Source organism: Equus quagga, chromosome 7 (genome assembly GCF_021613505.1).
Source record: "Equus quagga isolate Etosha38 chromosome 7, UCLA_HA_Equagga_1.0, whole genome shotgun sequence".
NCBI lineage: Eukaryota > Metazoa > Chordata > Mammalia > Perissodactyla > Equidae > Equus > Equus quagga.
This window is the reverse complement of record NC_060273.1, coordinates 102,103,755-102,131,696: the sequence shown is the minus strand read 5'-3', so window position 1 is coordinate 102,131,696 and position 27,942 is coordinate 102,103,755. Positions and strand designations below refer to the sequence as shown.

The 27,942-nt window shown below is 38.5% G+C and overlaps 1 protein-coding gene across 1 annotated transcript in view; it reads left to right on the top strand.

Moving 5' to 3' along the window:
• Positions 1-27,942, top strand: part of CAMK4 (calcium/calmodulin dependent protein kinase IV) — a 207,957-nt gene that overhangs the window by 110,894 nt on the left and 69,121 nt on the right. Inside the window, exons 3-4 of the mRNA XM_046668104.1 lie at positions 16,035-16,097; positions 18,076-18,158. Of these exons, the coding sequence (XP_046524060.1) occupies positions 16,035-16,097; positions 18,076-18,158 (146 nt within the window). The remainder of the gene's footprint in view (positions 1-16,034; positions 16,098-18,075; positions 18,159-27,942) is intronic.

Below are 27,942 nucleotides of genomic sequence, written 5' to 3'. Positions count from 1 at the left end.
GTGAAGATAAAGTAGCCATGCGCCAGAGCCATTGCCAGATGCTAACTGCACTAGAGATCCAACTAGATGAGGGTACCAGCAGCTGTAGATGGGGACACATCATGGGGTTCAACAGCTGTGTGGAAAAGGCCAGTGAATAATGGCCAAACATTCAGGAATGGGATTAGACCATCCCAGTGACACAAGATCAGAGACCAGCCCATGCATGGTCATCTTTCCGCTGCCTTCTCTGAACCCTGACAGTCCTGGACAGTATCAGAGAGGTAGCAATGCTAGGACATCAGCAGGGAATGTGTGCATATCTACCCAATTACTCATTCATGGAACTTTTCAACTCTGGGCCATTTAACCCAGAAGGGACTTAAGGACACACTGATGGGAGTGCATTGAGGATGTGCACAACAATGTAAAGAATAAGACACTGAGAAGGACTGAGCTGACATGCTTTAATTCCTGATTTCTGGAAGCATCTAGTCTCTTCAGAAAAGTGAAGCTCTGGGGTTCACTTGTTTTAAGATGCTTCCTTAGCAAGGGAGGCAAATCTAGACTTTCACGTCAAGGAAGGATACTCCTGTGGAGCAAAATCAAGGATGGAATGTTTTTCAAACCTTAAATCATTAAGATCTCTAGCATCTCCTTCTTTCTAATTCCAGCCCCAGAGCGTGATTATATTACTTTTGGGGTCATTTAATAGCCTTTTTATTGCTATAGCCTATTTCTTTTTTTTTTAAGGAATTTTTAGCATTCTTCAGCGATATTAACCAAGGTATCTGAAGGTCTTAATTATCTTAGAAAGAGCAGGCAAGAAACTAAAGCTTCCAAGAGTGTCAACGTTTCTGCCTATTCAAAGCTACCCTCAATAAGGGATTCAACCCCAAGATCTAATTAAAATGCTTAGTATTTCCAGGGGTATTTTTCGTTTTTGTCATTTGATAGGTTACAAACTCATAAGCTTCTTGAATATCTGATTACTCAGTTTTACAACTAATAGATAATCACTTAGTTTCAATATCAAGGAGCTATCTTAGGGCCTCTGAAAGTATACGTTGTTCTGCCCCTCACTTCAGATGGTTTGGGAATTGTGCAACTGAGTCATTGCTGTTCAACTGAAAGAAATATAAAGTGAAAACTAAATTTTATTGTTCTCATGCCTTCTTCATAATTTTAAAAGCATTTTGAAAAGTACTGCCTTGACCATGTAAAAGTTACCAAAAGGCACTGAAAAGAAATGATGTGGTTTTTTACATTTCTATTAGAATTTGAATGTATACAGGACATGGCTGACACCCAGGTCCATAGCAACTCAGGTGTGACCTTGGTGGTCAACAGTAATTAATAAATATAAGAAATGGTCTTAAAATCTCCCTAGAGTTTAACCAAATTAGTACAGCTCTTATCCCAGTTTGCAAATAAGGTGAAGGCAGGTGTCAAACAGGCATCAATTCCCCTCTTTGAGTACCATCGAGCAAGAAGATTGTGTTGGATACGGTTTAGGATTTTAATGAAGTTGTTTTCTGCTTTTGGAAAACAAGATAAATAAAACCATATTTCATGTTTATTAGGCATTTTTTTCTTACTGTTGCTGGAATGATCTCATAAATCCTAATACTTCTAAATTTAGTTTGCTTCATTTGCAGTAATTTTTATGGGAAGACTTAGAAAATTAGAAATAGAAGACTAGGAAATGCCTTACTTTTACAAATCCTTTCAGGGAAGACACTGAACATCTACCATGGGCCGGGAGACTTCACATATATCCTCATTTAATCCTTACAATAGGAATACTGCAGGTTAGCAGTGATTATCTCCATTTTATCCGTGAAGAAATTGACGTAATCCTCAGACAGGGTAAGTGGCTTTATAAAGGACTCTGACTGGTAGAGCCAGGATTCAAACTGCATTTTCTTAAAAAGTACAACCAAGAATGTACTTTACAGAATGGTTTATATTAGTAACAAATTGAAAGAAATTAGGCATTAATGACACTGGACCATTAGGAAGCTGTTTTACATTCTGCTTATGAATATTAGGAACCCATAAAATTTTATGGTATTTTTTAGTGAAAACTGTAAGAAATAAAATTATAGTTTTGTATTTGAAATATGTAAAGAAATATAGACAGTTTAAAAAGCTGAAAGGAAATGAACCAAAATGCTAATGAAAGTTGTGTTACAACGGTGGATATGTTCCTAACTCTTATTTTTTTATATTTCACATCTTTTAAAAATGTGGCTGTGATACTTATAAAGATTTATAATGTCTGTTTACTTTCTTCCAGCCTTGACAACGTGAACCTGAAAAGAGAATTTGGGAGGCTAACATTATATTCCTTTTTTTCTCACAGGCTGTCAGTTTCCTTTTTGCAAGGCTCTGACTATGCTGGTGTTGAAGTCACCTCATTGGTCAGTATGGGAGCAGGGACCCCGCAAGGTCTTTCTCTTAAACTGCCTTCTGATGGGCACAGAGACAAAGCAGAGAGCTCACAGTTGCACGCCTAGAATTCTCTGCTTACCGAGGTCTCACAGCCCCTTCTCTGGCACTGTGTAGTACACTCCAATTCTCACTGTTATTTTCTAATTTTCATCATTTTATTCTCATTTAATCTCTTCTCTGGCTGTGTTTGATACACAACACTGATCACAGAAATTAAAGAAAGCCATGCTGTTTGAAGAACAGGCCTCCACTTTAGCAGCTATAAAGGCTCTATATCCTGTGATTGGGGAGAGGGGCAGACGTGGAATATCAGTACCTGCTGCAGGGGATTTAGAAAATCAGTAACTCCGCCTGAGTTTCTATTAATTATATCTCTTGGAACAGTCTTCCTTTACCTTGGGAGAATGCAATCTTAAATAAATGGTATAGTAACCATTAGTGGCTCACAGTTTGGAAATCACAAGCTTCTTTCCATGCAGGCTCTAGAAGATCTGGGTACTTAGCTCTGCCAGTGGGACAGACATCCTCCACTATAATGTCAATAACATGACAAAATGTCATATAGACCTAAATGGGAGGAGGAATACTGACTCACCAATTCTACTCTCTTCTAACCAAAGCTGTAGTACCAGGGATTTTTTTTTTAAGCTGTTAACCTTTTGTATTCAAATACTAGCTCCATCCCTCATTCACTCATTCAACAAATTGTTATATACCAGGCATTGGTAAATAATGCTGGGAATACTTATGTATAGAAAATGAACAAAACCCTTGCTGTCATAGAGCTTATGTTCTGGTGGAAAAATCAAATAATGAATTAGTAACTAAATGATAACATAGATGTTTGTAAATGTTATAAAGAGATTAAAGTGATATAATTCATATTGTGTTTATATGTGTATGTGTGTAGCTACTTTTGATGGAGTGGCCAGGGAAGGCCCCTCAGTTACTCTCCGAGTAAAGTAGGAAGGTTTAGTGGAAGAGAGGGAGAAGTGAGTGCAAAGGCCTTGGAGCCTAGTCAGGAGTTGAATGGCCTGTGTAGAGAGAAAAATGACATCAGATCAAGAGGGTGAGGCCAAGCCATCCTGAGTTTTATGGTCCATGGTAAAGAGCTTGCATTTATTCTAAGCACAATGGCATCTCAACAAAGGCATTTAAGTTGCAGAGTGACAGGGTCTGATTTACATTTTAAAGATGGCACTCTGGCTGCTGTATGCAGAGGGAATGATTGCAAAGGGTAAGAATCCAAGCAGGGAGACTAGTTAGGGAGCATTACGATACTTCTGTAGCCTTTAAAGTAGAAGAAAAGTCAGACAAGAATGGTGATGTGGAATAATCGATTTTATTTCAAGAAAGGAGTGATCAAATATCATATCAAATGCTGCTGACAGGATAAGACGAGATCAGAAAAGTAGCTAATAGTTTGACTCCAAGTGGCTCCTCTAGGGAGGCCACTGATCTCTTCTGTAAGAACAGTTTTGGAAGAGTTCTTGGGATGAAGCCAGATTGGATTGCAATGACAAATATGTTGGGGCAGGGGACGGAGGGCGGAGGGAGGAAGTGGAGAAAGACTGCAGAGACAACTCTGGAGAGGTTTTCTGCGGAGAGGAGCAGAGATATGCTTGGGAAGCAGGAAGAGGGGTGAGGAAATGACAGATGAGATCTTTTTAAGGATAAGAGGTATTAAATCAGGGTTACCCCCATATACTCTTAATCTCAAGGTGAAATACAGAGATAAAGGAAACAGGAGAAAGAGGTGCGTAAAGATATAAAGTCCTTCCTACCTTATATACCATGTTCTCTTCCATCTTTTCTCTCCCTCTGTTAAGCCAAATCTGTTTCTAGTGAGAGTCTGGCATAAGCCAAATCTTTTGTATAAACTTTGTTCAGCTTGATATCTCTCCCAGGAATATTTTAAGCCTGTTTCATTCACTGTAAAATGAAAGACTGTTTCCTGTGAAAGAATTTTTGGCATCTATGAGAATGAAGGCTTAGATTTTAGAATCTATGAATGAAGGAGCAGAGGTAACCTCTTGGAGGAGCTGCTCTGTTCTGAATCTACCTGACTTACAGATGTTTCAGGTTCTGAAATACCAGTGTCTGTCTTTCTGGGTTGAGCTTCTCAGAGCCTTTCTTATCTTTTCTAAATTCTATTCCAATCCTTGGGCTCCTCCTCCATTGAAAAGCTCTACTTTTCTCCCTTTTGCCTTCTCAATGTCTTAGAGTCTGTAGGGAGTAGGAGGTGGCTATTAACAGAACTATTGAAAATTGAGTTTCACAATTTTCAAAACCAAGCTTATTTGATTGAAATGTGTTATTAGAGTTTGTCTTCTTACACTGATCAGAGCAAGATTAGCATTATGCTAGTCACGGTTAAAAGTAAAATAGGATATTGGTTCTTCCAAAGTACCTCTCCCTTCTGTCCCACCCCACCATGTCCAATGCTTACCACAGCCTCCACCTCTGAACTGTCACCTCCTCTGTGTAGCTGTCCCTTCTGTTCTCCTCTCCATCGGGTCCAAACTCACTCTGAAAGATCTGGGAGAAGAACATTCAAGACAAAAGACTATCAAGTACAAAATGGAAAGGCCCAGAAATAGAAATGATTTTGGTTTCTTTGAAGATCAACTAGATGCCTAGTGAGCTTCAGTAAAAGGGGATGACTGGTAGGTGAGTTCAGTGCAATGGACAGGGCCAAGATGTTATTAGCATCTTGCTGAACCTTCTCCAGTCCTTGCCACCTCAGTAAATGGCAATTGTATTCTTCCTATTTCTCAGGCTGAAAAACTTGCAGTCAGACTTTGCACTTCTCTTTCTCTTCCCCCATAGCCAGTCCACCTTCAAATACTACTGGCTTTTCCTTAAATATATCCTTCCACTACTCACCTCCATCACTACCACCTGGGCCCAAACCTCCATCACCTCTCATAGAGATAACTGCTGTAAACTCTTATTGGGTCTCCCTGCTTTTACTCTTTCCATCATCCTCATCCCTACAAGAGTCAGGGTATCCTTTTAAAACTTAACTAAGATCATGTTATTCTTCTCTCAAAACCTTCCAGTTGTGTCTGATCTCTGTCATACTAAAATACCAAGTCCTTCCCGTGGTCAACATGGCTCGTCATGACCCAGCTCCTGGTCATGTGGAGCCTCTGTCATCATCTACCACTCTCCTTGTCTGTCACTTTGCTTTGACTAAACTGGCTTCCTTGCTGTCACTCGACTGCTTCAAACCTCACTTATAGCTGAGGGCCTTTGTAATTGCTATTTCCCTGCCTGGAACACTCCTCCCTCAGATCCGGCAGTTGTGTCCCATCTTAGTTTATCAGAGAGATCTTTCCTGACCATCTTTCTCAAATACATCCTTCATCACCCTATATCCCCTGCCTTGTTTTTTGTTTGTTGGTTTTTTACCTTAGTTCTTATTAACTCTGGACCTTTTATTTATTTATTTGTTCACTTTCTGTCTTCACTAGAACATAATCTTCTTAGAGCATAAACTTCTTAGGAAGTTTATCTATTTTGTTCACTGCTGTATCTTCATGCCCAGAATAGCCCCTGTACATAGTTGGTACTCAAAAATATTTGTGGAATAAGTGGATGAAATTAATTCGATGAAGATGTATACAGATTGATAGATTGAATGATGAAAATATAGTGTTCTCTTGGATTGTTTATACCTTCTCAGTGAGTTAGAAGCAAGGCTGTGACAGGAGAGTAAAGGGAGGAGGGAGTATTGGAGGTTAAAGGAGAGAAAGTGTAAAACGTTCTATTGCAGAGTGAGAGAGCTGAGGGTTCTTTGAGATTTGGGGTCATAAATTAAAAATAGGACTAGTCAACTTAGTTGTGAATTTTCTCCCAGACACTTCAATTCAGGCACAGACATGGAATAAGAGAAGAGTAGAGTTTAAACAAATTAAGGGTTTTGCCTGGCAAGTCCAACAGAGGAAGATAAGTAGTTGAGGGAATGTGCAGGTCAGTGCTTATCCTAATGGACCATGGAATCTAAGTAAGAGACATAAAGAAAGGAGTTAGAAAGCAGAGAGTGATGTTTGAAATCAATATTTTTGAAGAGGTACAGTTGATGGTAATGATAAGGCCTGGAATATGACGATGGGAATGGATTACTAAGGTGGAGTAGAGGAGAAGATTGTCAGAATTGAGGAAACAGTAAAGAAACTGAGAGATAAGGATATGAATGGATCCTCTACATGAGAGTTGAGATAAAGTTGCTAAAATATGCTAAAATCTTCAGTATACGATGAGTGGCAAGGAGATCGGAACATGACTACAGCAAGGAGGAAAGGTTGCAGGTTGTACTGGCTGATGGCAGACATTTCAAAGCAGCTGGGATTTTAAAGGGACAAGGGAGAAATGTTTGGACAAAGCAATGAGGAGGAAAACGATGTCTATTCTTCTGCCAGGCCCTGTGGTACTTTTCCTTTGAGGATAAGAACAAGTCACCACTTGAGCAGACTATGAAAAAAGTGAGGCAGTCGTGAGATGCCCAGGTTTCTATTAGGTGAAGAAGACAAAGGGAATAACAGATTTGTTAAATTTCTACAGTTATTAGAGATACCAGCCTCATGTAAGAAAACCTTGATATTTTCTCTGTCCCACATTTGATTTTGCATGTTCCAACAGCAGTTCTTGGCTTGCAAATCCTTGTAGGCTAAAACTGTCTTTCTTGAATTTAACAAAGCTCCAGTTGTCAAGTCTTTTCACCAAGCATGTTATTGCCAACGTGTACTTGTTGATATGTCAGAAAACAGGATGCTAAATTAAGCAGAAACTATGCAGAAGAAAATTGTTGTGAAAATTTAAAGATATTTGTCTGTTTATTTATCCATTAAAAATTTATATTTTGCCTTTTTCCACAAAGGATTTGAGGAGCACAGTTCTGTACTTCACATCACATTCTCTGGTCATTGTCAAAACACACTTAAGAGGGGCCGGCCCCGTGGCCCAGTGGTTGGGTTCACGTGCTCTGCTTTGGTGGCCCAGGGTTTCGCCGGTTCAGATCCTGGGCGTGGACATGGCACCACTCATTAGGCCATGCTGAGGCAGTGTCCCACATGCCACAACTAGAAGGACCCACAACTGAAATATACAACTACGTACTGGGGGGATTTGGGGAGAAAAGGCAGAAAAAAAAAAGATTGACAACAGTTGTTAGCTCAGTTGCCAATCTTTAAAAAAAGAACGCAAGCCTAAGAAGCCAGAGAAAGAATAGAGAGAGGAAATAAGATTTTTAGTCCTAATCCCTGCAAAAGAAATGAGATGAGGCTGAGCATTTTATGTGAAAACACTGCTGTGTTTGACTGAATCCTAGAAGTAGAGGAGTAGTCTGTACAACTTGCCAAGAGTATTTGAAGTTCCGGAGTCCAGATCTAGGCTGCATCTGAGACAGCTAAGTGGCTCAAGTGAAACGGAAATCTGGTATTATAACCACTCTCCTTTTCTCCAGTCCATTCACCACCTCTGTCTCCATCCATCATTCCAACAATGTAGAAACTGGTTTTCCTTTCTTTCCTTAAGTCCTCATTACTTTTTTCTTTACATATTTTTCAATCCATCCTCCTTTCTTTTCCTCCACCTTCTCAGCCCCAATTTAGGAGTATATTTGCTGTGTATCTTAGTAAAGGATCCATATTTGATCAACTCCTTTCCAATGGTGGAGCTTTTTTCTCTGATGCTACTATAGAATTACACCTCTTCTCCATTTCTTTTTTTCCCCTCATGGAGGCAGATAGCAAAATTGGGATTTCTTTCAATATTAAGGAATCTTGATTTCTGTAGAGTTTTGGAACTGTAAAATCTGTATAACCACTTTTATTAAATTTTTCTGTTAATTTTTATGAATAATCTTCAAAAAGTTATGTTTTATTTTGAAAGTATATCAAAAACCATTAAAATAGGCTATTTAAAAAGTTAATTTATGAGGATGAAAGGAAATACTTCTTTGAATATTTAGGGTGGTTTAAATAGAGGAGCTAAAAATAAGGCTTTACAGGAAAACCCATGTGCCCAAGCCGTTTTATGATTACCCATTTCATATTGTCAACTAGAGCAATGATACAAAGAATATAAGGGAGACAAAGCTCCTTCTGATGAGCAATAAAATACAATAAGTTAGAGAAGCATAACTGTGTCCCCACTCCTGTCAATATGATTTACTTTGTGACAGATAAAAACTCAAGAGGGGCCAGCCTGGTGGCGTAGTGGTTAAGTTCACATGCTCTGCGTCAGCGGCCCAGGGTTCTCAGATTCAGATCCCGGGTGTGGACCTGCTCACCACTCATCAAACCATGTTGTGGCAGCATCCCACATATAAAATACAGGAGAAAGGGCACAGATGTTAGCTCAGGGCCAATCTTCCTCACCAAACCAAACCAAACAAAACCCTCAAGAATGCACTGCAAATAGACAAAACTTTAATGGGTCTCCTCGCATTCCTTCTGCCTGCCTGTCTCCCAGGCTAGGCAGGGCTGGATTGCCCACTGGCCCACTTCATGCAACTGGGCCTACCAGACAGACACCTGAAATTTCAGGCTCTTCCAGACACTTCTGGATTTGAATGAGATATGACAACTCACGTGGAGGAATATGGCATCACAAGTGACTGCCAAAGAGACTGGATTTGCAACCCAGAAGTACAGAAAAGTTAACACTGCAGGGCCGAATTCCACCAATGGGAAACAGGAGGAGGTTCCTGGGCAGGTAAATACCCCCTCTTTCCTCCTTCCTGTGAACCTCTTCAAGGCCTGGTGGCCTGGTAAAGCTCCTCTGGAGAAGTACTGTGTGCCGGTTGTATGCAGCTGCCCATATGACCTGCTGTGTCTGCACAGCTCACTGTGACACAGCAGCCAGTGTGCTAACTGCATCCTGTCACCTCTTACCTTGCTGAACTTCCCTTCTTCCTCACTCTCACTGCCTTGGGTTTGCACCTTCCAAAGAAAACACCAGTATGTTTTTCCTTGCCTCATGTTTGTTTTCTAGGGCACCTGGGCTCCAATGTACCCTCTAAGGTAGCATTTTAGTAATATATATTTTTATAATCGTAAATTGTTGGTAACTAGAAACTACCATTCTTCAGGGAGTTTCGTAGATAGTGAAGGTATGTTTCATGGGTCTCAATATTGTTGTAGCATTGGTCTGTTAAAGCCATCTGTTGATGCTTCTCAAGACGCTATATTACCACTTGGAAGCTAATTTCAAGCGGCAATAATGACTGTGCAGATAACTGCCCATTGACTTTTGTGGCTTGCTTGGCAGTTATTTTCTAAGAAACGTCTTTCATTCTGAGCGGCAATGTCAGGGCTCGGAGCCTCTCCTGGCCTCCCCAGGTGTTTGGAAGGAAAGTCAGAAGTGGGAAGGAAACACTAGCTTCTGGAAGAAGAGGAATATTGGGAAGATGTGAGATGAGATGGCTGTCAAGACACACACCTGTGTGACCTCTAAGACATGACACCTTGGGAGGAGCTGCCTCCAAGATAGGGCTGCCTAGGAGCCTCTGAGACTTTGTTTCAAAAAGACGACAAATGACCCTCAGCTAATCTCTCTAGGAAAGATTTTCTGACCTCAGTCTTCTGTTGTCCTTGGCTTCTCAGCCATTTATCTGCTCACTCTTTGTCCACTACTTTTCAGCTTTATCTTCTGCGAGTTTCCTTGGTTGTTATCACTTTGACTTATAGCCCAGATTTTGTTCCTCGGTTTACTCTCTTTGGATTGATGGTTTTTAACGTCTCATTTTTCTCTAACTTCTTTCCCCTAATATGCTTTTCTGCTTCGCTCTTGTCAGCTTCCGTTTAAGTCATGACCTGAACCTCATCCACCCTGGGCCCCAGCATTCAAGGGAGCCGAGAGGAGACTGCAGTCACATTTTTCTGTCATTTATGTTATTACTAAGATTTTGTTCTTTTCTTCCTGTTTTCTATTTTCAAATGTGAAATCTTAAAATTTCTAGAGTAGTGATTCTCAAACTTTTGGGCCTTAGGAGCCCTTTATATTTTTTTAAATTATTGAGAATCCCAAATAGCCATTTACTATATTAGAGATTAGAATTTTTAAAAAGTGTTTATTAATTAATTAAAAGCAAATAATAAATCTATTAATTTTAACATAAATAACATTTTTAGTGAAAAATAACTATATTTTCCAAAATATAAAAATACTTAATGAGAAGAGTGGCATTGTTTTGCAAATCTCTTCACTACTTGGCTTAACAGAAGACAGTTTGATTCTCATCTGCTTCTGCATCCAACTTGTTTTGTTTCAAGTAGAGGAGAAGATGTAGCCTCACTCAGTTATGCAATTGGAAAAGGGAGAACCTCACACACGCCCTGAAAGAGGCTCAGGGACCCCGAAGGGTCCTCAGATCACACTTCGAGAACCAGCGATCTGCAGTAGATTGGAAAAATAATTACCCTTTTCAAAATTACCTTTAAAGAAAACTTAATTCTGAATTAAAATGAATAATTACATGAGAAGATTGCTAGTCCAAATGATCTGGTCTGTTCTGAATATTCCCAGAGTTTACATAACTTAACTCTCAAAGAACTAAAAAAATTTTTAAAAAAATTTTAAAGGCATACCAATATTTAATATGTGTGACATAATATAGTAAAAAATAAATTTGTTTAAATTTTTTATTTGTATTAGAAAACCTTTTGTTTATAAATATATAATGTGAAAAAATTAAAGGATCCCACTGTTGTTTTATATTGATCAGAAATATGGGAAAACCTTATATTACATAAATGCTCAATGTGTAGTGAGAAAAAATAGATTTGAATACTAACAATCTTAACTTGGACACACTCATGTCCTTAAAATTTTTTAAAGCATTATGTAATAATGAAAAATATATTTATTTTGTATTAGTGAGGAAACCCTTGTTGTCCTGTAGAGAGAAGATTGTAATAATCATAATCTATATTCACTAAATGATTCCTCTCATATGAGGAATCTAAAATAGTCAAACTCATAGAAGTAGATAATAGAGTTGTGATTACCAGGGAATGGATGAAGGGAGCAATGGAGAGTTGTTCTTCAATGGGTATAAAGTTGCAGTTATACAAGATGACTAAGTTCCAGAGATCTGCTGTACAACATAATACCCATATTTGACAATAAGGTATTGTTCACTTAAAAATTTGTTAAGAGGGTAAATATCATGTTAAGCATTCTTACACTAACACAACAAAGGGATACAGGAAACTTTTGGAGGTGATGGATATGTTTATTACCTTGATTGTGGTGATGGTAACACAAGTCTATACATATGTGCAAACTCAACAACTTGTATACATTAATTATGTGTGGTTTTTTGTCTACCAATTGCACCTCAGTTAAGCTGGAAACAATAAAAAATTTAAAAAAATAATAATGATAATCTATATCCCAATTTTCTTCAACAGCATCTACAAAAACTGAAATAGAGGTGAGCCAAGAACTGTTTGGCAAAGACCCGTCACTGTCGTTTGCCTGAGTTAGCAATGCTTCTCTTTCTCAAAGATCTCCCATTTGATGCAAATAGAATGCCTCTCATTCAATAGCAAATTTTCATGAAATTTATGATTTTTTCACTAGGTAAAAGAACTTCTATAGAGTCTTCTTCCATTATTCCATTACCCCCAGACCATACTGTCTACATCGCATGGATTGGGCTGTCTGACATCACTGAATGACCACTGGCAGCCCACGTATCACACTGTCATCCCCTGTGCAGGCTATAACAAATCATTCTTCATTTCATGTTAACAATAGTATGAATCTTTAAAAGGCTAGTGACTTCAAAGTCTTTTAGAGTAAGTCCATTGTTTGAATGTTAGCAGTATTTCAACCCATAGTGAAATGATCTTCCACTGAACAATGGAATTTTTAAAACAAATCTTGTGCAACTTATATTCTTTTATCTTCTGATGGCATTATGTAGAGGAGTCTTATGCCCAAAATTAGATTATAGTCTTCCTCTGGGAAATTAGATTTAAATCCTATCATCTGGGAAAGACCATAATTTGTTTGTTTGTTTGTTTTTTCCTATGTCCCACAGTGTTTAATATGGGATTGAGCACATTAAAAACTATATTAGACCCTTACTATGCACTATATATTCATTACATATGCATTCAAGAATACTCTCAGAGATCCTTGACTCCCCAGGTCCAGCACATTTTCTTGTTTTTAAATAGATCAGATTTTTTTTGTGCCTCAGACATTTGGAGAATATGGTGAAAGCTGTGGATCCTCTTCCCTCCCACAAAACACATAGATTGGAGGAACTGCTTTATCCAAATCTCTACTCCAACCTTTCATGTTAACTACAGCCATCATTTTCTTAGACCTCTTTACTTTCCTTCAACTTGTATCACTGGTGACATCAAACAATTAACAAGTTTACTGCCCAGAAGTAGAGAATAACATTGCAGAATCGAGGTCCATATGCTAGGTCGTCTGCTAAGTTCTTTCATCAGCTAAATGACTGCCCGACATCAGCTGCTTCAGTAAGGCGTTCAAGAGTTTCTAGAAAAAATTCTAAATTGCCGTTTGGTAGGTTCTGTTTGGGTTGTTGGCAAGTAGTCAAATTTTTGAAAATTAAATCTGCTGATGACTAAGGTTCATTGAAAATTAATAATTATTAATGAATGATTTATTGATTAGTCTGGGATGTGGAAGAAGCAGACACAGTAATACTTAAGGACCTTATGTAAATGTAAAAGGGAGGGAACAAATACTAAAAGCATTTAGCAAGGGAATCTTCAGTGCCTGCAAACATCTATTCTTTGCGAGAACCAAAGCCCTGGTCAAGGAGAGGACCCATGACCTGTTCATGGCCCTGTCATGGTAACATGTCTCCTAGCCACAGGAGCATCCTGTATAGGTCTAGGAAACAAGCGAGGTGTTGGAGAATGCTACCTTGAGTTTGGATATATACATGTGGAGAGACTCTCTTTTCTCTTTTCCCTTTGGAATATGAGACTGAAGAATATAGGACTGGGGCTTCTGGTGGCCATGTTTCCTGCCATTTGGAAAGGAGAGAGGGAGGAAGAAAGAGTGGGAGAGGGAGAGAGAACAAACTACACTGAGTCTGAATCCCTGTATTTAGCTCTGTCTGATGATAGATTCACTCTGACTTCCCAGTTATGTGTGGTAATAAATTACTTTTTTGACTTAAGCAAGTTTGAGCTGGGTGTTTATTACTTGTGACTATAAAAGTTTTGATCAATACATAGTTTGAATTGTGCAAAGTAGCTATGGTTTAGTGTCTGGGTGAAGCATCTTCCGAAGTACTTTAGTCATAGAGCGTTGCGTGTATCGAGATGTGCATCTTCCTTTATTCCTCCACTGTGCACGTCCCAGCGCCTATCAATCTGATGTACAGTCACTTAAGTCAGGTTATTTCTTACTAATTTTTTTTTCTGTTCACAGTGAATCCTCCCTCATATGTAACTGCCTCATATTAGTTGGCAGTTATTAAAATGCACAGATTGTATCTTCATCCTCTTGTCTTACTAAAAATTTATAAGTGATGCTGCATTTTTATACTGGAAGTTTATGAATATTTTAAGAAGTATGCTGAGTTGCACAGACTAGCATCCATTCAACATATGTAGAATACTTTTTTTTTTTTTTTTGGCTAAGGAAGATTAGGCCTGAGGTAACATCTGTGTCAGTCTTCCTCCACTCTATATGTGGGTCACTGCCACAGCATGGCTGACGAGTGGTGTAGGTCCATGCCGAGGATCCAAACCTGTGAACCTGGGCCACTGAAGCAGAGCACATCAAACTTAACTGCTATGCCACAGGGCCAGTCCCAGTAGAATACATTTTTGTTTTGCAGTATTGTGAATTGATTTTAGTTATTTGGTTTTCTTGGGCAAAAATATGTTAAAACACCCTGAGCCTTCTAATTGACCATATGAATAACCAAAACTTTTATTATTGTTTAGGAAGCCATAGCATAACCATATAGCCATTTAATGTTTTATTATGTACAGTGGTGAAACAGGAGACTTGAAAAATCTCTTACTGTATTGAGAACTCTTTAACAATTTCTTATAAACATTTTTGCTTCTCATAGAAACTAGAGACATTTATAAATGGTGACTGCTATCTTTAAATAAGGTACTCTAGGCTCTGGCAAAATTATACTTGCCAGAAAAATAAAATAAAATATATTTATACATTGCAACAAAGCAAAATAACATATAAAGTTTGTAAAATTCCCTTGAATATTTCTTAATTTTTTAAGAATATATCCTTGTTGGTTATTTTCATTAGAGAATAAAAATTAAATGAATGGATATTGTTTGTCATTATCTTGAGTGTTGTGATGGGGTTTCCCCTCAGGCCCACCCCTGTTGCCTCAGGAGATGTAACGTAAAGGGTAGAATTCATTCTGCATTTGCAGCAGTCTTTTGCTTATGCCCACAGAGCTTGGCTGTGAAGTGCCATAACCCTCTGCATATCCATTCTAAAACCACATGAGCTCTGCCAATCAAAGAGTTCTGAACAGCTCAGATGGCAGAGACCACAGGAGGAGTGCAAGTATTATCTACATGTTGTTTGAATGAATTTTGTTGGGAGAGGAGGACACTAAAACCTTTTTGTCTAGTATATGACTTTTATAGATCTGAAACTTCAGCTCATTGTAATTAAAAGAGTCCATCACTAGCATAGAGAAGAGAAGCACTCCTACTTTTGGAATAACCTAAAGTTAATGACTACTGTCTCAAAAATAGAGATGAAGTGGTGAATCAACTAGAATTCCTTAATGGCAAGCAACAGAAACTAACTGTGGATAACTTAAGTAGGAAAGGAAATTTACTGGCTCACATAATAAGAAAGTTCAAAGGGCAAACTAGCTTATACATAACTGAATCCAGTGGATTATATTTGGTCAAAAGTACTCATTCTTCATCTCTCAGCAACGTTTTTTCCTTTATTGGCTCCATTTTCAGTAAAATGGTCTCCATATGTTATCAAAAATGGTCACTGGTAGTGGCAGACTCTGTCCTCTTCTGCTCTCACCATTTCAGAGAAAAAGATACCTCTTTATTGATTATTTGAGCAAAATTTCCAGGGAGGACCCTGACTGGGATGATTTGGATCTGGGGCATATCCCTGACCCAATCACTTTGGCCAGGAAAGAGAAGAGTCTGATTGGTTAAGCTAGGTTATGTGCCCATCTCGGTGTGAGAAAGGCAGGTGAAGTGCTTGACAGCTCCAATGCATCTGAGTCAGGGATGCATAAAAGAAAGGAAGAGAAGGAGGAGGAATAGGTTGAGAGGAACTTGTGCCTTAGTGGTGGCAACAATGACAGCAATGACTTTTGATAGGAAAGGGGCCATGCAAGGGGTTGACAAGTTGTGACCCATATTTGTAACTAGTTCTGCTTTGTTTCTGAAGCTGAGAGAGAAGACATGGAGCTGGGAGGAAAAAGGGAGGAAGGAAACACAAGAAAAAAACCTTAGGAATTAACCTCTGCCAATGACCTGATTCACCCAGGTGGTTATTGCCGTTTCTGATTCTCTGCTACAATGGAGATATTACTAAGGTGGGAGTTTCTTTCAGTTTCTCTCTTTCATTTTGCCTTTTAGGTGGACAAAAAAATCGTAAGAACTGAGATAGGAGTTCTTCTTCGCCTCTCACATCCAAACATTGTAAGTGGTTTTTAACCTACTGTTTCAAATAATCTCCAGAGTTACAGAATGAGATCCTTGTTCTGTACTGTACATACTGATAAAGAGCAGGGAATTCTCCCACCACCGTTAAGTGGCCACTGTGGCTTAGCTCTAGTCTTCCTCATCTGATCACATTTTTCAATCATTTAGCTGAGTAAATCTTAAAAATTATGCCCTTTGAAAGAGTTTCAAAATGGACAGATTGGCAATATATACTGTCTTTATTTTCATGCATAAAAGGACAACTGAAAATTGGAGAGTTTTGTTTCCCTCTTATAAAACACTGGCCTTTTCTTTTTATGTGCCTTTCTTATTAATATATACCATTGCTGAAAAAGCTTGTGAAGAAAATGCATTGCTTTCCAAAGTCATTCCAGTCTCCTTTGAGAGAGTATGTGCTTCAGAAACAATGTGAAGATTCAAATAAATGGTGTACTTGAGTGGGGAAAATAAAGTATCTTTAGAAGCCCTGCTCTAGGCTATGTCCAGACAAAGGCACTGAGAGAAAGGTCTGGTGAAAAGCTTTCTTGAGCCAATGAAGTGAAAAGAACAAAATCATTTTCCAGGCCATAACTTGTTTTTATGAATTGAGCCAACTTCTTAAAGAAAATACTCATGTCTCTGAGAAAGTTGTGGTAGCCAGGAGGATGACCTGCAATGCATGGGTTCTAGGCAAAGGGCGTAAAACTTAGTATATGAGTTAGAAATGCATTCAGCTATAAATAACAAAGACTTGAATATGGTGGTCTAAAAAAATATTTTCCTTATAAGAAATCAGAAAGCAGACAGTTGCTAGCATTTGTTCAGCTCCTCAGTGAAGCCATCCAGGACCCAGATGCCCTCTATCCATTGGTTCTGCCATCCTCAGTCCACTGGTTTTCACCCTCCTGCTTTTCCCTCATGGTCCTAAAATGGCTGCTCCACGGTCTTCACAAATCTTTAGGTCTATATTTAAGACAGAAAAAAGTGGAAATGCCTTATCAGCAGAGTCTGATGAGAAGAGTAAAAGCTTTTCCAGAATTTCCAGCTGCAAAATTCTCTTCAGATTTTATTGGCCAAAGCTGGTCACAGGATCACCCTTAACTGCACAGAGACTGGGAAATTGGGGAACAGGATTATCATAAGTGGCTGAGCCCAATCATGATCCATAATTTTAGGCTAGGCACATCGCTTCCCTAAGCAAAATCAGAGGTCTGTTTGTGATAAGGTAGGGGGAGAAGGGCTTTGGGTAAGCAGTTAACAAAATTTGCCACATACAATCACCACTTTTATATTATCCATCTTTTTTATTTCAAGGAGAAGTCAATGTGGAATTTTCCTCAAAGGTGGATCAGTCCTCGTCACTAGATTCTTGCATGTGTATTGAGGGAAATATCCAAAATTGGATGGACTATCTGAATATGATGAAAACCCTGTTATGGTCAGTCAAATCACTGTCACCACTATGTGTCTGAGGGTCCCTTCACCCACCAGCAACTTTTTAGCTGTTGAGGGATATCATTTCCACACAGACAGACTTTAACCGGGTCCCATTCTACCTCAGACACCTAATGTCAAGTTCTTTCCCAGGAGAAAGAGACATTTGTGTCTTTAGCAACCACGAAGCTTTCAAATAGCATAGGAAGTTTTATTTGTTTGCGTTTCTTTTTCTTTAATTCTGGAGCAATTCAGAAATTGGAATGTTTTGGCAAAATTTAGGAAGTGTTTCTAAGGCAAGTATCTTTCAACTGTCAAAAGGAACAACATAAAACTCAAAAGGATCTTTGAAGAAATGAGGTAACATAAAAATAATAGGAGAATGACAAATGGCTGCCTGCTACTAGAATGAAGAACCTCTATTAACAGTGATCCAACATCTTACTATTACAGAGAGTGTTGTTTTAGCCATAGTTTTAAGTATTTCCTAGAAAGGTGAAAATAAGGAATTGGTGATTTTTTTTTTCATCTCTTTCCCCAGATAAAACTTAAAGAGATATTTGAAACTCCTACAGAAATCAGTCTGGTCCTAGAACTCGTCACAGGAGGAGAGCTGTTCGACAGGTGAGTTGGTTCTGGAAATCTAATCACAGCAAAGTTTTGCTTCTAGTCACCAAAAAAGAATCAAAGGGAAATTTCTCCTGAAGTTTTTCATAATGACATATCGCACCAGTTGATGGATTCTACCAAAATGAATCTTAAGAGGAGTGTAGAATGGAAGGAGAGTGATATTTGATAAGATGTGCGTAGATAAAAATTTGGGATGCTTAGTGAATATAAGGAGAGAGACACTAACATCTATTTCTTTTGCAAACATTTACTCCCCAATAAAAAATAGAATTTCTAAAGTCATACTAAATCTAAACTAAATAGTAAGATTTATTAGAATATTTTATGAGAAAATATGTGGTGAAAGTTATGGAAAGTTACACATGTATTATAATAGTATTCTTTTTTTTTTTTTTTTTTTTTTTTTTGAGTAAGCTTGGCCCTGAGCTAATATGTGTTGCCAATCTTCCTCTTTTTGCTTAAGGAAGATTGTCACTGAGGTAACACCTGTGCCAATCTTCCTCTACTTTTGTGTGTGGGATGCTGCCACAGCATGGCTTGATGAGCGGTGTGTAGGTCCATGCCTGGGATTCAAACCCATGAACCCCAGGCCACTGAAGTGGAGCACATGAACTTAACCACTATGCCACTGGGATGCCCCCTATCATGCTATTGTTTTTTATGATCTGAAAGCTCACAAAAATCAAAACTCTTCAAATGATTACTTTTAGGCCTACTTTGTCTATTAGGCCATGTAAAGAGTTCCAAGTTGCAGAGTAAAACATATTCTGTTATATCCAATTATAGCCAATTTTAGTTGTCTGTTCACATGCTCATCACTCAAGGCAGAGGTTTTGAGGATGGCAGGGAGTATGGCTGGAAATCTGGTAGAGCATAACATAGGCAAACTATACAAGAGACACAAGCTTTACGTTTCCATGGCTTTCCCACCTTCCCTGTCTTCTCAGGAGAATTCTGTTTTCCCTATGGGCTCTTGGGGGCTTTTTGCTGTGCTCATCAGGGTAATCAAAAAAGAATGGAATTGGAAGGAGACAGAGTCTGAGTAGGCATATATTAGAAATGCTAAGAAGCTATGCACTGATATAAAGGTCTTATTGGTTAAAGAATGTGTTAAAAGAGAAGTGGGCTGCAGGCAGAAGACAGAAGAGAGATTGAGAGAACTGTTAGTATAGCCTGAGTGCCTGGAACACAGTAAATTCTCAAAAACTATTTGCTGAATGAATGAGCAACCAGGACAACGAATGGACTCTGAGGAGAAAGATATCTGAAGCAGGTAGGTTTAGAATGTGTTGGGAGAGGAACACTCCTCCCCTTTCTTCCCACCCTAACTCCACGCAGTTAAATTTGCTGCCTCTTCAAGAGCTTCCACAAGCGTTCATATTGATTTTTAAAGGCTCTGTCCACGTTTAGTATTACCCAGTGCAGATTTGGATCTTCAAGTAGGAAGGCGCAAAATGGCCCAGCTTGATTGGAGCTACATATGTAACTTCAACAGATAATATCAATTTTGTTTGTATATATGTTCAAGTTTCCTTAGAAACTTCAGAATTTAAATTTTAAAATTATAACATTTAAACTATGTTCATTCTTTTCAAATAAATGATTCCACTGAGAGAAGTAAGCGTTAGAAGCCTAAAGGCATATACTTCTTGTGGCAGTTGGCTGATAAGTCAGACTCATGGTTCTAAATCCTGGCTTAAGGACAAATAACTAACCTAGGGTGATTTGCCCAACTTCTCTGAACCTCAGAACAAATTTGAAGCGGTTCTGTGCTGGTCAGGAAGCTGAGACACTGATCCACTATGAGGACTGTCTTGTTCTAAAACCATCATGTTTCCGTCTGCTTAGTCAAGACCCTTCTGGACTAGCTTGTTTGAATGTTGCCAGCATTTGCCAGTAATGACTCCTTTTTCAACTCTTCTTTAGCTGACTCTTTCATGAACATGTTCTTCTTTAGGTACATTAATAGAGTCTATTTATAGTTGGATCCTGCTGGCCTTGGAGCCATGAGATCTCTCTAAGGAGAACTTATATATTACTCTGCAAATTATAGTCTATCATGGAGAAATCTCATGTTCTTTAATTGTAAATAATTTCAGGACAAGGATGTCACACTAAACCTGTCATCTACCAATAGCACTTCCTATTTCCCTACCTACCTCTATTTGTTTGCATTATTTTGGAATAGAGTCTCTTTTCTTCCGTCTTTCCCAACGTTTCTTTCATTAAAGAATTTTGGTTCTCTAATCTTGTAGTCTAGTTGATTTTGAAGAGATAGAGTTAGTTCAGATCTAGATACAAATGAAAAACTAAATGCTGTTGATAAATTTCACTTACAGAGATAAATAGATGAAATATTCACATTTAACAGGAGACATCTAAAGAATGGCAGATAGCCAGTAAAGCACTCAACCACTCTATAAACTCTTAGTGGTCATAGATGATAGTTTTTTTTCTCCCTGAATGCTGTTGTCCACATCATCACCATATCTGAGATGAATTTGTTTTTTCCATTAAGTTACTTGATTCTACAGTTATCTTTAAAATTGTATCAAGCTGAAATATATCCTACATTGTTACCCATGTATTGCTTTCTTTCTTGAGAGTTAAAAATCATAATATGGTCTCTTTTTCCTGTACTTAGGTCAAAACCAAATTTACTTAATTGTGATGATAAAAATTCATTCCTGGTCTAATGATGACTCTAATAGTATCTAATGAATGAACTAATGGAGCAATTAATGGAAGGATAATCATGTTAGTCCATTAAAGTCAAAATGGTTGTATTTTATTAGCTAAAGATCTATTTTATGGTGCTTCTAAAAAAATAAACAGTAAAAATCCAAGTGGAATCTGCTCTTTCATGTAGAATATAAATAATAAATTGCATAGGACAATTGATTAAAATTTTGGAATAAAGTCAGTGTTTTTTTATATCCAAGAAAATCCCAAAAAATAGCTATGCAAAATTATGACATCATGGGAAAAAGATAACTGGAAATTTTCTGCTCCATCCTTCTCAATCTAGTCACAACTCTTAAAAAATTCATTGAACTTTTTAAATGGACAAGAAGTAAGGTTGTTTGCTTTAAGAGTAAATTTTCAAGGTTTTTTTTCCCAGCAAATCACTGTATTTTAAGGCAACTAATTCAGCAGTATCCTTATGTTCTTCTAATTAGATTTAAAATTTTTTTTTGGCTTTTTGTCTAACTCCAGTATCAGAATGTCTTGTGGATTTTTAAATTTTCTTGTTTTTTCTGTGTTCTTCTTGTGTTTTGGCTTGCCTGATGATGCTTGTTCAAATGCCAAACATTATGTATAAAAGGTTTTAGAATTTGAGGTTTTAAGTATTTTTGCCTTCCAAAAGAACAGATTTTCTTTTGCTGCAGCAGATAGTCGAGGAAAGGAACAGATGACTTTAATTCACTCAGGTATAGGGCTGATTCAAAGCGGGGCCTCCTGAGGTCTGGTCTGTTTCTTTTCTACTCTTCGTCATAGGGTTTTGCTCTTTAAAGGTCCTAGTTTAAGCCAGGGGATTTTGCCAGGGTCTTCTTCCTTGACAGACCCTAAATGCCAACGTCTGTTCCCGCCACCCTGTGAGGTGGCCAGAGCTTTGTTCAGCTTCTCAGCCTGTCAGCTGCTGATGTGGGATCAGGAAATGCCTACAAAGGGAAAGCAAGGGCATCAGATGCTAGGTTTGCTTTGCTGAGTTTTTCTTCTCTCCTGGATCTTGGCTCCTGAAGCCTTCACTTCCTTGGTAACTCTCTGATGTCTTCAAATATATTTTTAAAAAATATTTTATCTGGCTTGTTTTCATTGTTGTTACCTGGAGGCTTGTCTACTTCACCGTGGCTGAGGGCAAAAATTCAATACATATGGTTTCAAAAGGTCTTTCACAGACACTAGTGCGTTTTCCTCTTTTATGTCAACCCTTTGGGGCAAGCAAGATGAAAAGCATTATCCCCACTACACAGATTTGGAAACTGAGAATGAGTACAAGTAAATGATCTTCACAAATTAGGCAGCTGGACTGTCTGCTGGTCCAGTTCTTTCCTCTTCATATACCGTCTTTCTTATTAAATATAGTCCATCTCTTTCACATAATTTCCAAGAAAATAAACAGTTGTTCATTTGGTTTAGAGATAATCCATGATGTATTATGGAGAGTCCATGATTTATTGGTTGTATATATGCAAAGGCATCTGTGTATTTAACCCACTAATGACACTTCACGGTTTTTGAGGTATTATTATCCCTGTTTTTTCAAGAGCATAAACTGAAGAAATTGATAAGTCATATAGTCAAGCTTGAAGCTCATATCTATCTGACTCTGAACATTTTTTTCTTGTTTTTTTTGTGTATGGGGAAGATTGTCCCTGAGCTAACATCTGTGCCCGTCTTCCTCTGTTTTTTTTGTGGGGGACACCACCACAGCATGGCTTGACGACCAGGCTGCTGAGGTGGAACTCATGAACTTAACCGCTGCACCACCGGGCTGGCCCCTGAACTATTTTTTTTATTTCTCATTTTCCAAAAACTGAAAATAGTCTTTTTGTAAACTACAACAAGTCATCAATATGCAAGAGAAGTAGAGGCTATGTTTGGGGGCTTTGCATTTAGCCTATTAATTACCTGACAAAGTAAGAGTGTATCAGTCCTAATAGTCATCTCTACTTCAACATTTTCAGGTCTCTTACCCTTGGTGGAAATAAATGGAATTTTTAGGACATTGTCATTAGAGAAATATCCCAGAAATAGAACTTAGAGTTTTTAATGACTCAGTCTAGAGCTGTGTCATGGTTGGTATTTTTGTTAACAAAACTCAGAACACATCTGAATTTGTGAAAACTGTTATGCCAAAAATTAGTCATTAATGTAATTGTCTAAAGTGAAGATCTATAAAATCTGATTGTGTAAAAAATATAATTAGTCACTATAATAGGCGTTTTTGAGTGCCTATTAGGATCCTGGCAGTGGTAGGGCATTTTACTCACCATGATCTCATTTAATTCTCACAGCAACACAACACGCATAGAAGGTAAGCCTTGTTATATACGTTTTATAGACCAGATAACTAAGACTCCGAGAGGTCCATTAACTACCATTAGGTCACTCAGCTTATATTGGATCTAATAATAAAACAACAATAATAATAATTAAATGAGATTGGACTCAAGGATGTCAGATTCCAAAGTCTGTGATTTTTCTACCATGTCATGCTGCTGCTGTGTAGGCAAATGCAATACTCTTATACTTAAAAATAAAACTCAAATTAGTAATGTAACATTTTGTTCCGATTGAGTGTTGGCTTAACTTAAACATTAATATGTATATAGTTGTTTTTCAACCACGGATATTTTAAATATATCTTCTCTTGATGCAGCCTTATCTGGCTTTATGGGAAGAAAACATGTGCTTTGATTTGGACTAGATTTATAGTCTGTTTTTTCTAGAAGCTTGGCTATAAAAGGAAAGATACAGATGAGACAATAGAAGAGGACACAGGATAGATAGATGCTTGTTTATTACTTTAAGCTGGCACCCTGGGAACGCATTAATTTGCTTTTGGGAAGGAGCCCACAAGATGGAGAAGCAGGAGAGATCTGCGTGAGAGGAACTTATATTTTGAACAACATCCTGCAGAAGACACAGAGGGAATAAGATCTAGAGTCAGTTAAAAGTGTTTGTTTAAGATAGAAAAAGTTGCTCTCTTTCTAAGAAGCAGAACCAGTCAAGACACAGAAGGATCAAAGGACTTAGAGTAGTCAAAACAATTTTGAAAAAGAAGAACAAAGTTGGAGGACTTAATTATGGGGGATGGAACATGATTCTACCCTATTTCCAAACTAATACGTTAGGCTATTACACTTTTCATGGATGTCGGAAAAAGATATACAAGCCTCAGGTCAGAGACAAAGGACTTTACTACTCATGGCTCAACAAGCATCATGGGGATCAGCAAGTTTGTTTCATTTCCCCTTGCCCTTCGGATTCCACGGGGGCAGCACAGCAGGCCCAGATAGATACTTTCACATAGAGTGGAGTACGTTACAAGAGAGAAAATAACATAAATATCCATGAACTAGTAAATGAATGAACAAAGTGTACAACGGAATATCACTCATCAGTGAAAAGAAACGTTCCTTTGATAAACACCACAACATAGATAAAGCTCAAAATCATCATATTAAGTAAAAAAAACAGACAAGAAAGAATACAGATTGTATGACTCCATTTACATGGAATTTCCAGAAGGGGCAAATCTATAGAGACAGAAAGCAAAGCTGTGGTTGCCTGCGGCTGGGAATGGGAGTGTGTTGGGGGAAGGGAAAGTGTAAGAGGTTTAAGTAATTCAGACTTGATGGGCTCTATTTTTACAGTATTGCTGTAGAAGAGAAATTTACCTCCTAACCATGGGTGGGAGAGAATGGAGTAGGGTCTTGAGGAAAGAAGTGGTGAAGTTGGAAAGTGGGAATGTGAGAACACACAAGGGCGAGAATCAGCACTTGTGAGGAGCACTGAGGCTCTGCTGAGGCCAGATTTGGAGTCTGGTCTGTGGTATTTTATTTTGTTGGCTAAACCTCTCCATATCTTTCATGCAGTTTTTGACAGCATCTCTTTTTCCCTTGGTTTTTATCCTGCTTTTTTATTTTCTCCTTCTTGATCTCTTTCCTGAGTTCTTCTTCCTCTTTCCATTCCTTAAACGTCCACCTTTCCTAAAGTTCTTCTTACATTCTCTGTAAGTGAATTGGACACTCTCCTTGGGCTTCAGCCACATTGATGACTGCTGTCTCAGCAGAGATGAAAATGGCATTTTCAACAATTTGCTAGACATTTTCACTTACAAGTCCCACAGGCACTTCTAAATCGATAGTCCTCAAATGAACTCAGCATTCTTCCCTCAACACTCAATCTTGCTTCCCCTCCCTACCTCTGTGAACTGACTTTACCAATTAAGCTAGTCAGCATTGATTTCTCCCTCTTCCTCTCACTTCTCCCTCCCGTAATTCTTTCTCTGAGCAGCTCCAAAATCCATTCTGTCTCCCCCTTCCCATTGCTGCTGCCATTTTGATCCTTCACATTCTCTTCTCCATTGCAGTAGACTCCTAACTGGCATTTGTTTCACTCTCTTCCCTCCATCTGTTTAAAGCACAGATTTGATCAGGTCAGCCCAGAAAGCAACTCTCTACTTTTGGTTCACGTCAATAATTTTAAACATGGCAAACAAACCCACTTACAGTCTGGCCTCACTCTACCATTCTAGCTTCACCACCACTTTAGTCCCTTCTCACCACCATGTTAACCAGAGTACATTGTCTTCATCCTCAAGGTGCTCTGGGTCTAGAAGACAGAAAGTAAAAATGTAATATGGAACCTCATATTATTTTTTAATACTACCATCACCTCCAAAAAAAAGTGTATTAGGGCTTATAGAGACACCTACAATATCACAAGATAAAAAAATAAAATAAATGCAGACAAGGGACTAAAAAGAAAATAAAGATAAGAATCCGTACACAAAAGACATATCATAAGATATTTTACATTTGCTAGAGGTCGGCCGCAAATTTGTCTGTAAGAATTTATGGGGGGATGATAAATGCTATAATTGGGACATAAACACGGTACATTGGGCACAAAATAAGGGGATTTTTAAGTCAGAAATGGCTTCCGGGAGGAATGGAATCTTTTGAGCTCCATCTTAAGTGAGAAATTGGAAGTTAGCAGGTAAAGGGTAGAGGAAAGTGATGTCCAAAAGCAGAGCACACTGGCGGGCTAGATGTGAGCATCTTAGTCTCCGTTTTAGAAGCTGTTCTAGACAGGAAGCAAGCAGTTGCTAGGTACTTGTCAAATGAATGATTGAATAAGCACTGTGCCCTTGGGCAATTTATGTAACATCTTTGGGTCAGGCTTTTCATTGATAGTATGAGGGAATTGCACTAGGAGTCCCTTAGGCCCATTCCTAGGTCTGCAATTTGATTTGGCCTCCCTTCTCCTACACTGTCAACTCCCTGGCCAGCACCACATTGATCCACAATTCCCTCACTCTCTCCCTAGCTTTCAAATTTAACATGTGCTAGTAGTAACTTTGAAACTATCTTTTTTAAGCTTATGGATTTAACACTCTTTGAGAGAGTTCTTAGAAAAAGCATCAATACAGACCAAGATGCCCTCAATGAAATGAGAAAAAGCAGTGAATGAAGCTTATAAAGGAGTGGCGGGTTTTACAGGGTACAGTGGAATTCATTTTAATATACTTTTGTATGTAAGAGCATTATTACAAGGGCAGCCCTTAAGACTTGGTTTCTCATATTATTCGGGGGTTTTATCCTATGTCATTCAATCCTTCAGTCCACACTCTTATCAGACCAACATCTTTCTCGTATAAACCTACAGCCGTCTAATAACGACTCCATTTAAGAAAAAGCTGTCCTTGATGGGGAGACAGGGCTGCTCATCCATGTGCCAGGAAGTCTGAGAGCCTCAGGATTTGATCAGATTAGAGCTCTTCAGCTGCATTGCCCGTGCTAACTGCCAGGCTGGAGATGTGCACAATTCAATTTGTGGCAATTAAGGTGACGGAAGCACATGCAAAAAAGTCATATTTTAAAGCAGAGCCGTGGGAGAGAAATAGGCAATGCCTGTGTTTTCTCATCGTCCAATTTTAAAATGATGAGAAGAAAAACAGTCTCAACTGTGGGGAAGAGGAGCCTCTGGGCTAACACAGCAAATGGTGGAAGTATAAGGCATGGTTCGGAGTAAGAGGGCCTGTTGAGGCCAGAGAATTGGATCCTGGGAACCTAGAGAAACACGCCCTATTGTGCTTCCTTCCCAGATTGCCAGATGTCGGCTAGGCCCCTCAGCCACTGAGGGACCTGTGGGAACTGGGATCCCAGGGCAGCCTTTTGGGTCAATGTTGTGATTAAAATCCTAGGAGAGATTTTGTTTTTAGCACTGAGTCTTCTAGCCCAGCCCATCACGGAACGAGGGAAATTGTGTGGCATAGTGACAAACTACATGACCCTGGGCCTTTGAAAATGATCTTAAGATGCTAGTATCATCTTAACTGCTTTATTATTTTACGAAACATGAAAAGCATGAAAAATTAGTTTGTTAAATCTGGAGAGAAATATAGCAATAAGTATGTTTAAATATAAAAAACAAAAATATCAACTGCAATTATCCTCCTATTTTTATAGCTCTAAACTCCTACAATGATTGAATAGTTCATTGCTTTTAAAAATTGAAGCCATCAGTATATTTTGTATAAAGCTATAAGCTCTTGCTTGTTTACACATGGTTCAATTTCATTGGCAATGTTTTTGAAATTTCAGCTAAATTTTATGTAGGAATTGTTATGTACTGCTTCATGAAACAAATACTGTATTTTGCTGAATTTAAATCGCTTTGAGTTTGTTGAAAATGAGTTTCTAAAAAGATTCATGTTATTATAATAATATCTAGAAACTATGTGACGCTGAGTTTATTCCTAAGGCCAGCAATAACCTTTCCACCTATTGCATTTTGCTTTGGGAAGCATCTACATGACTGCTCTCCCTCTGGATCCATGGCCAGTGTACTTGGGATGAGGACCACTTCTCAGTCCAGTGCTTTTGTTTCCCATGATAAGGAACACAGGCAAAGGAGTGGTCCAGATGTCCCCAGTCTGAAATTTTTCTGGCATCCATTCTCTTGGCAATTAGTCTTGATTCTACAAATATTCATTGGCTGCCTACTACGAACAAGGCTTGGAGCTAGGCTCTGTGGGTGATCAAAG